Raw genomic sequence first — 10,395 nt, 5'->3', positions numbered from 1 at the left:
CTTCCTAGTCCAAACCTCCCGCAGGACGACGGGGGATGGGAGCGGGCAGGGTTTGAACCCTCGACCGTCGATGAATCCGAACGACAGTCCAGCGCACAAACCGCACGACCAGGCAGCCAGCCATTGTTAGCTGAGGGTATTGAAAACTAGTTCCAAGTTCTTGACGTCTAAAAATTTGTTTTCGAATTCCACAATCTTGTACTTTCCAACCATTTCACTAGAAATATCTGTACCTTTCCGTAAAGGAAAATGAAAAAAAAAAAGCTGTTTCCACTTGCTTCCCAGGAATAATTAATTATTGAACATTTTGAGGAGCTCTGAGTTACACGTTTATTAGAAGTTTATATATACGCACTATGTTATTGACATGAAGAAAACATATCTTTTTGTCCTGCCAATAATTACATAACTTTAAATTTACAGTCCTGGTCAAGCGATGGAATATCGTTGACATTGGTACATTATCTTATCTTATAAAATACAGACGTTACTTCAAAAAAGATGATTACGCTTTAAATCTAGTCATGCATGTTAACTACTGACTTCTGCAAAGTCATTGGTTTTCCTGGCTGGCTCAGGCAACCCATTTCATGCTCTTATATCACTACTGAAGAAGGAATATTTGTATATTTTAGTTCTAGCATATGGAAGAAGGAGTATGCCTTTATATTTGTGTCTTTCTGAGTCTTATATTAGGTTTTGATTTTGTATTTGAAGATTATGGATAGGATGTTTTATGTACAGTTGCTACGGTTCCTTTGAAGTCTTCTATCCTGATTGGTTTCTGTCAACCGGATACATGAAACATGGTCAACCTACTCATGGCATGAACAAAAGCCTTGGCTGGCTTGGTGACGTTCATAGAATGCCACAAGGTCGACATTCACATTCTGTATGGCGATCTAACAGAAGCCAGGAGAGCGCTGGTCGTCCACTGAAGAATGCAAAAACTCGACATGAAGTTCTTCAAAATAAACACTAATAGCGGGGGAAAAGTAGCACTGGATAGATCAACGTGGAGACCAAGATTCATAAAAAAGCTAAAAAGGTTCTAGAAATAAAAAATCACCCTTTGGATCAGGATTTTGTGATTTTACCATCCCAAAATAGATACAGGACACCGATAGCAAAGACAGACAAAAAAAGCTCTTTTGTTCCCCTGGCAATCAAATCATGAGACTATCTGATATAAACTTTTCACTTGTAAATTATGAGTGAGTCTGGTGCGAACGTACATTTTGGTTTTCTATAATTATAATGTTTTATTTGGTGAAATGCACAAATTGTAAGTCAAATTTCCTTATGGATAATAAAGATTATTATTATCATTATGCTAGAAACCAACGAGTATTCATTCTTTCTATTAGAGTTGGAGTAGGCCCTACTTTAAGATCTTTATTTTTCTTTTTTTCTAAAAAAAAAGTGAAAGAGATCTTGACCCATTGTTGCGACACTTCTAAATTTTGCTTGACCCATTGTTGCGACACTTCTAAATTTTTCTTGACCCATTGTTGCGAGACTTCTAAATTTTGCTTGACCCATTGTTGCGACACTTCTAAATTTTGCTTGACCCATTGTTGCGACACTTCTAAATTTTGCTTGACCCATTGTTGCGACACTTCTAAATTTTGCTTGACCCATTGTTGCGACACTTCTAAATTTTGCTTGACCCATTGTTGGGACACTTCTAAATTTTTCTTGACCCATTGTTGCGACACTTCTAAATTTTGCTTGACCCATTGTTGCGACACTTCTAAATTTTGCTTGACCCATTGTTGCGACACTTCTAAATTTTGCTTGACCCATTGTTGCGACACTTCTAAATTTTGCTTGACCCATTGTTGCGACACTTCTAAATTTTGCTTGACCCATTGTTGCGACACATCTAAATTTTGCTTGACCCATTGTTGCGACACTTCTAAATTTTGCTTGACCCATTGTTGGGACACTTCTAAATTTTGCTTGACCCATTGTTGCGACACTTCTAAATTTTGCTTGAACCATTATTGGGACACTTCTAAATTTTCCTTGACCCATTGTTGTGACACTTCTAAATTTTGCTTGACTCATTGTTGCGACACTTCTAAATTTCTGAGTTTTGCTTGACCCATTGTTGCGACACTTCTAAACTTTCTACAATCTTTCAAAATTGATCTTGATCTATATCAATATGTCTAAATGTCTAGATGTCTAAATGTCTAGATGTCTAAATGTCTAAATGTCTAAATGTCTAGATGTCTAGATGTCTAAATGTCTAGATGTCTAGATGTCTAAATGTCTAGATGTCTAAATGTCTAAATGTCTAGATGTCTAAATGTCTAAATGTCTAGATGTCTAGATGTCTAAATGTCTAGATGTCTAAATGTCTAATTCTCTCTTCCGATTTGTTTTCTTCTTTCTTTTGCCTGCTTTTGTGCTCAGGGCCGGTCTTAGGGCACTGCAACCTATGCGGTCGAAGTGGGCCCCGCACTTTCATAGGCCCCGCGGCCACGCTAACTCTAGTTGTAAATTATTAAATTAAACCATTTTAACTTATAAAAGGATTTCAGCGGCCTCCTGATTTTCCAGTAGTTACTGGAAATCTCCTGAAATTATTAAAATATCCTGAAAAATAGACAAATTGATATTTTTGGGTGTCATTCAACATGGAAAACGCCATTCCTACTCGCGATTGAACAAAAAACGACATTGTCAGCTTTCATTTAATTAAAATAATAGGACGAATTAAAAAAAAAACAGGAAGTTGCAGTACTTAATTTACTGTAATAGTCAATGGCATATAAATATAGATCTGGATCTAAATCTATCTCGATCTCTTAAAAAATTAAAAAGCGATATTTTGCTAGTCGATAGTAAATCTAAAAGACATTTGAATGTTTATCGGCTTTTTGTTGGAAAACTACCATCTACTGTAGATGGTTCGTAAAGTTAATTTTACCGTGCTTTCGCACTTAGTAAAGTATGAATAAAATGCAATGTCGAATTTATTTTTTAACAAAAAATCTTAATTTTCACTCATTATCTTTATTCCTACCCAGATAAGGCCCCGCGCAATCCGTTTTGCATAGGGCCCAGCAATCTGTAGGGCCGGTCCTGTTTGTGTTTTATAGTTAAGTAATGCTTAGTAGTTATTAACCATTGAAAAGATATTCAGTGTGGGATATGTGGCCGAGAGGCTAAGTACGCTTGAGCTTGTCCACATATCAAGGAAGCTTGATGTTCGACAGTTGTTTACTGAGCGCCCTAAAGGCAGCACCGAAAACCTTCTTCTCCCCACTGGTTCTGGGCATGCTATAATGATGAAAGTCATATGTATAAAAGTTGTTTTTAAAAAATATCTGATAAACTCTTCACATTTATTTTTGCGAATCTTAGTTCACGTAATAGGGTCTACCTCTCACCATCATTAGTAAACAAAGACATCACTAATAACCACATTATGATGTGTTTAATGTAAGTTATCATATATAAACATATGTCGCGTAGTTTAGTCAAGTGTCTTTTGCTTTTGTCCAAACTCTGTTTGTTGTTTGTTTTCCTCTACTCGTATTACTTGTACGGGGCGAGAATGCCTTGTAGTCTTGTTTTGAATTGTTTTTCCTACGTCACAAAGTCCGGTGACATTTATTGGTCATTCATTGTCCTTGGACATTTCTCCCTCTGAATTTGGTTGAAACGGACGGTGTGTTAGTCAGTAAAAGATTATTAGTCTGTACTAGTTTCCTGTACTTATATTATTCAGTAGGATTTTTGGAACCCTGTTTTAGGGTGAATTACTTCGTTGTGATATCTCTTATTGTTTGTTTTATATGAAGGTTGTCGCTGTTTCTAGTTTTGGAATAGAGGTTGAATTGTGTGTTATTTCGTGTATAGGGTGCCAGCGTTGGAGTTGTATAAACTGAGCTCGAGTCTATGCCAGTGTGGGCGTCCTTTATCGTCCCAGAAATATATACATATATATTACAGTCTTCAGTGTCATTGTCAGATTGGCGATCCCCGACGGCGTTGAGTGTCAGAGCAGCTACGCATCAGTTGGTATCAGCTGAGGTCTAACTTTATTATTGCCGAGGTTGGCAGTTTTTGTGACGCCAGTCGGTGAGCGTCTGGCGGACTGTGAAACCAGTGTGACAAGTTGATAGCAGTAGCAAGGTGCTTATGTGAATTATTGAATAATATCTATGTATATGTGAGCAGGTCAGGCAGGCGCGAGTGGATAGAGAGAGATACCTATTCTTACTGCTCAACATTAAAATTTACCTAACAGTAGGCAGATGTTTGCGCTACTGGGTGGGCTCAATCTGTGCACCTCGGTCTACGACCAAGGGGCTAGAGTCACCTAAGTAACCAGACATACTAAACTAAACTAAATGGAAACAAGATAACAAACTTTAGTTTAGTATAAATAAACAAAATGAAACTTTATTTACATGGAATCAAATAATAATAAAATATAATATATACACTAACCACTATAAACTACCCTCTAAATCTACTCCACTACAAACTAACCAAACCAACTATCTGACACAAACTGATCAAAACAACTATCTAACTAAATCACTAAAACTACTACACTAGACCTAGATCTACAATAAACACACTACAATATCCTACTATTTCACTCATAACACTAACACTAAAACAAGAATATCTTATCCTTAGGCTCAGTACCTTACTATTCACTAAGAACAGAACTGAGAAAAAGACTATAAATATAACTAAGTTTACTAAGGCGATAATAAAGAAACAAAATAACACTAGCTTAAGCTTCCCTAGAATTAGATCTAGAATAGATCTACAGAAACAATAACATTAACAAAACTATCAATAGCCTTGAATGCCTTGAATAGCAGAAACAAAATAACACTAGATTCTAGATTTAGAATAGATCTAACAACAGCAGTTATAAACAGCAGCTATTAGCAGTAATATTCAACAGCAGCAGTTAAAAGCAGTAACACAGCAGTAATAATAGCCTGCAATACATAAATGCAAAACTATATTAGATCTATATTCTATTAGGACTGATGGACGCCGCCATCTTCCGTACAGCATGTTGCCAACTATTATGACAAATAGTACAAGTAGAAAATAAAACAACTACCTTACACATAGCCTAGTATAGATCTAGTAAAAAATATAAAATATTTCTACACTTACAGGCCGTCCCAGGTACAGGAATAAAAATATAATTAGACGCCAGACCACAACGATCTTCAGCTGTCACACAGACAGATATGGTACTGACCACTGGTCAACTGTACACTGAACTGTTTTAAAACAGCGTGGCATCACTTTTTATACACAAAAAGCGGAAGTAGAAATAATAAGTTTGGCACTAGCCTATAAAAATAAAATATATAAAAATATAGCTCTGGGAGCGCAAGCTCACATTCATCCCGCCTTAAATTTTTGCATCCTCGCAAAACAAAATACTAACAAACTACTTAAAATGCATTACATACATACTGCTGACATATTCTACCATCAAAGAAAATACACACTAAAATCTATTTCACGCAAAAATATACATCTCCATGACATGACTTAAATTACATTGCTTTCCAAGGACAAAAGCAAAAAAATATACACTTCATCAGCTAAAAACACAAGAAAATACTCTTGATTCTGTACATTCTCAAATAGGTACAGCATCTACTAAGCTTAAAAAAAACTTTTAAACACACATGTAGATAACATGTACTCAGAGTTACTACAAACTAATACATCTTCATACATTGGAATGCAACCAACATATTAAATAAAAATTACAAATATACAAATGAAGAATTATGCTAGTATGGTGAGGAAACGAACTTCATTTCCTCCTCTCGTACATATCGGTAAGTACTGCCGTCTTCTGCCTCCACCATGTACCAGCCAGAAGCATACTTGGGTACTGCAGTAATTACAAAACAAGAGGGTTCATACTGCATGAACATTCTTCCCTGGCCTCTGACTCTCTGTTCAACAAGAACTCTGCACCCAATGTTCAGAAGGTCGTTCCTTTTCTTCTGCAACTCAGGAACCTCATGGGAAAGCAAGGTGGATTCTGGTTGGACCGGATGAAACTGTAGGAAAGGATTTGTTTCCCTACCTCCTTCTGCATGATTACTGGAAGTGTCAGGTGAGGCAACTTCGGTATGAATCGACATCATTTCTGCCACTGCGGGTTGGTTTCTGCGAACAATTGAATCAGGAGCAGTGTTGGATCGCCTCGGATTCTGTGGCACCTCAACCGACAATTCTGTTGGCTTGGGGCAGGTTGCAGTTGTACTGCCTGTGGTTGTTCCACTGAGGCAACCTGAACGTGATTCACTGCTGCAGTGACATCAGGGCAAGCTCGGGTGAAATGGTCCCGGCTTCCACAATTCGAGCAGTTGCTTCTAGAAGGGTGTTGCTGGTGAGCCCGGTTCCCTGGCTTCTTTCGCTGACCTTGGAACCTGTTCTGTAGCCTGCAATTTCTTGCAAGATGGCCAGGTTTGCCACATGCGTAGCATTTCCTGTTCTTCATCGTTGGCCTCTTATGGTTAAGAGTGCGCTTTGGTTGTGAGGCAATCTGTCTCACCTTGCCGCTAATGTGATCAGGTTGATGGTGGTTGCAGTGGGGACAGTTAGAGTTCTGTTGTCCCGGAAGTTGTAGGAGCACAATCTGGGCTGCAAGCTCCTCCACTTGCTTGGAGAGCGCAGCTAGCTGGCCTTCAATCTTTATCTCACTGCATGTGACGTTGACTTGCGGTGCGACATCCTCGTCCTGGGCCCACCTGATGGCCATGTCTCTTAATGCCAGGAATTCAGTTTCTGGCCTGTCGAGTAGTCTCTCTCGCAGGTCTCTCCTTAGGGTCCTGTCACTGAGGTTTTCTACAAACTGGTCCCTCAGGATAGACTTGCTGAAGGGAGTTTCAGATAGAGCTCTCTGCCTGTCTGTGAGTGCTTCAAATGCCTGAAGGAGACGGTGTGAGTAGGTGCGGACAGACTCGTACTGGTGCTGGCTTATTCTGAACAGCTGCCCAATCAGGTAGTTGATGCTCCGCCTTTCTCCATAAGTGGAGCGTAGAACTTGTACAAGGGCATCTGGACATGCCCTTGTCGTCTGAGTGTGGCACCTAAGTTCGGCCTTCACTGCCTCACCTAGATGTGCGAAGAGGAAGTCACATTTTTCCTCTGGATGCACCATGTGTTGAGACTTCCAAGCTCTCTCAACATTTTGAAGGAACTCCTCCACTTCCCTGGCAGGACCATCGCCATGGAAGCGCCGGATACTCATCTCTGTCCTAGGCACCAGGATCACTGTCTGAGACGGCTGCATTCTTGCTGCTGCTGCTGCCTCGCTGTTCATCTACGTAACTACTCAACAAAATAAAGCCTACTAACCTCTCAATAACAATACCAAAAAAAACAACTAAACTAACACTATCTATACCGCCTATCAATGCCTAAACTCCTACGCAAACCTAATCTATCCCAATAAAAAAATACAAGTCTGGTCACTCAAGCACAGATCCCACTTCTGACACCAAAAATGTGAGCAGGTCAGGCAGGCGCGAGTGGATGGAAAGAGATGACCTATTCTCTGCTGCTCAACATTAAAATTTACCAAAAGTAGGCAGATGTCTGCGCTACTGGGTGGGCTCATCTGTGACACCTCAGTCTACGACCAAGGGGCTAGAGTCACCTAAGTAACCAGACATACTAAACTAAACTAAATGGAAACAAGATAACAAACTTTAGTTTAGTATAAATAAACAAAATGAAACTTTATTTACATGGAATCAAATAATAATAAAATATAATATATACACTAACCACTATAAACTACCCTCTAAATCTACTCCACTACAAACTAACCAAACCAACTATCTGACACAAACTGATCAAAACAACTATCTAACTAAATCACTAAAACTACTACACTAGACCTAGATCTACAATAAACACACTACAATATCCTACTATTTCACTCATAACACTAACACTAAAACAAGAATATCTTATCCTTAGGCTCAGTACCTTACTATTCACTAAGAACAGAACTGAGAAAAAGACTATAAATATAACTAAGTTTACTAAGGCGATAATAAAGAAACAAAATAACACTAGCTTAAGCTTCCCTAGAATTAGATCTAGAATAGATCTACAGAAACAATAACATTAACAAAACTATCAATAGCCTTGAATGCCTTGAATAGCAGAAACAAAATAACACTAGATTCTAGATTTAGAATAGATCTAACAACAGCAGTTATAAACAGCAGCTATTAGCAGTAATATTCAACAGCAGCAGTTAAAAGCAGTAACATAGCAGTAATAATAGCCTGCAATACATAAATGCAAAACTATATTAGATCTATATTCTATTAGGACTGATGGACGCCGCCATCTTCCGTACAGCATGTTGCCAACTATTATGACAAATAGTAGAAGTAGAAAATAAAACAACTACCTTACACATAGTATAGATCTAGTAAAAAATATAAAATATTTCTACACTTACAGGCCGTCCCAGGTACAGGAATAAAAATATAATTAGACGCTAGACCACAACGATCTTCAGCTGTCACACAGACAGATATGGTACTGACCACTGGTCAACTGTACACTGAACTGTTTTAAAACAGCGTGGCATCACTTTTTATACACAAAAAGCGGAAGTAGAAATAATAAGTTTGGCACTAGCCTATAAAAATAAAATATATAAAAATATAGCTCTGGGAGCGCAAGCTCACATATATATGTTATATCTATTCATCATTCTATCATTCTTTATTGTACATATACATATATCAGTATCATACAATTAAATTATTTTTTTTTGTTATTTAAACCATCCACATAGTTGGTTACACTATGTATGACTGTGTGTGAATGATGTTCTTGTCAGGTTGAACCTCGGGATCTTAATTGTGTACAGCTATTTAGCAACATGAATAATTCCTGAACCTGACAACATAGAGTTTTTAATAGAATAAAAAAGTAAGATTGCTAGCTTTTTTAAAAACTCTTTTTAAAGTCTGTACAACCTTTCTTTATGTTTATTCATGATTACCACTTACTTACGAGTGCTAGATAGACTGAGAAAGGTTTATACATTTCAAATTACACGAACTGTAAGTTAAAGGGACTACGATGAATCTCCCTATGCAGCGCCCGTTGTTATAATAAAAAAGAAAGACGGAACTTTGCGACCGTGTATTGATTTTAGAAAATTAAATAATGTTACTAAAATACCCGCTGAGGTAATTCCCGAACAAGAAGATTTGTTCAACATGCTATTTAAAGCTAAGTACTTTACGTTACTGGACCTGACAAAAGGTTACTGGCAGATTCCAATTTGTGAAACAAGCAAACCATTTACGGCATTTAGAGTTTTGGGAGAACATATGTTCCATTATTTACCCTTTGGATTAAGCGGTGCTCCTAATCACTTTAACAAGATTGTTAAGCGCATGTTAAGAGGTTTAGAAAATCTATTGTTTTATTTCGATGACATTTGTATTTTCAGTGAGGACTGGGACAGGCACATTGAAAGTGTTCGTAATGTATTTAGTGCTTTAAGAAAGAATGGATTTACATTAAAACCCGCCAAATTGGAGGTGGGCTTTCCTAATGTAAAATTTCTGGGTCATAGTGTCGGACAGGGAGTTGTCAAACCTGATAATGTGAAAAAGATTTTGGAATTTAAGACTCCAACTACAAAAAAGGAACTTCGTAGTTTGATTGGGTTAATTTACTACTACAGTAGGTTTATACCAAAACACGCGGATTTAGTTTTTCCTTTTACGGAATTATTACGTCGTGGAAAATCCATGAGAGTAGACTGGAGCTGTGAGTGTGTGGAGACATTGAAGAGAGTACAGGCCTGTCGGTGTAAGTATCCATGAGAGTAGACTGGAGCTGTGAGTGTGCGGAGACATTGAAGAGAGTACAGGCCAGTCTATGTAAGTATCCATGAGAGTAGACTGGAGCTGTGAGTGTGCGGAGACATTGAAGAGAGTACAGGCCAGTCTATGTAAGTATCCATGAGAGTAGACTGGAGCTGTGAGTGTGTGGAGACATTGAAGAGAGTACAGGCCAGTCTATGTAAGTATCCATGAGAGTAGACTGGAGCTGTGAGTGTGCGGAGACAATGAAGAGAGTACAGGCCAGTCTATGTAAGTATCCATGAGAGTAGACTGGAGCTAAGAGTGTGTGGAGACATTGAAGAGAGAAAGGACTGTCTATGTAAGTATCCATGAGAGTAGACTGGAGCTGTGAGTGTGTGGAGACATTGAAGAGAGTACAGGCCTGTCTGTGTAAGTATCCATGAGAGTAGACTGGAGCTGTGAGTGTGCGGAGACATTGAAGAGAGTACAGGTTAGTCTATGTAAGTATCCATGAGAGTAGACTGGAGCTGTG

The 10,395-nt window shown here is 38.3% G+C and overlaps 1 protein-coding gene across 1 annotated transcript; it reads right to left on the bottom strand.

Moving 5' to 3' along the window:
* Positions 1-4,242: 4,242 nt before the first annotated feature.
* Positions 4,243-8,729, bottom strand: LOC129928200 (uncharacterized). Its single transcript, XM_056041279.1, has 2 exons — positions 5,161-8,729; positions 4,243-4,976 (listed from the first exon to the last, which is right to left on the bottom strand). Exon 1 carries the CDS (start codon positions 7,337-7,339, stop codon positions 6,155-6,157), a length of 1,185 nt encoding a protein of 394 aa, XP_055897254.1. The 5' UTR covers positions 7,340-8,729; the 3' UTR covers positions 4,243-4,976; positions 5,161-6,154.
* Between the last annotated feature and the right edge of the window lie 1,666 nt (positions 8,730-10,395).

This window comes from Biomphalaria glabrata, chromosome 9 (genome assembly GCF_947242115.1).
Source record: "Biomphalaria glabrata chromosome 9, xgBioGlab47.1, whole genome shotgun sequence".
Lineage (NCBI taxonomy): Eukaryota > Metazoa > Mollusca > Gastropoda > Planorbidae > Biomphalaria > Biomphalaria glabrata.
Note: the sequence above shows the minus strand (reverse complement) of the source record. Positions and strands in the feature narration are given on the sequence as shown.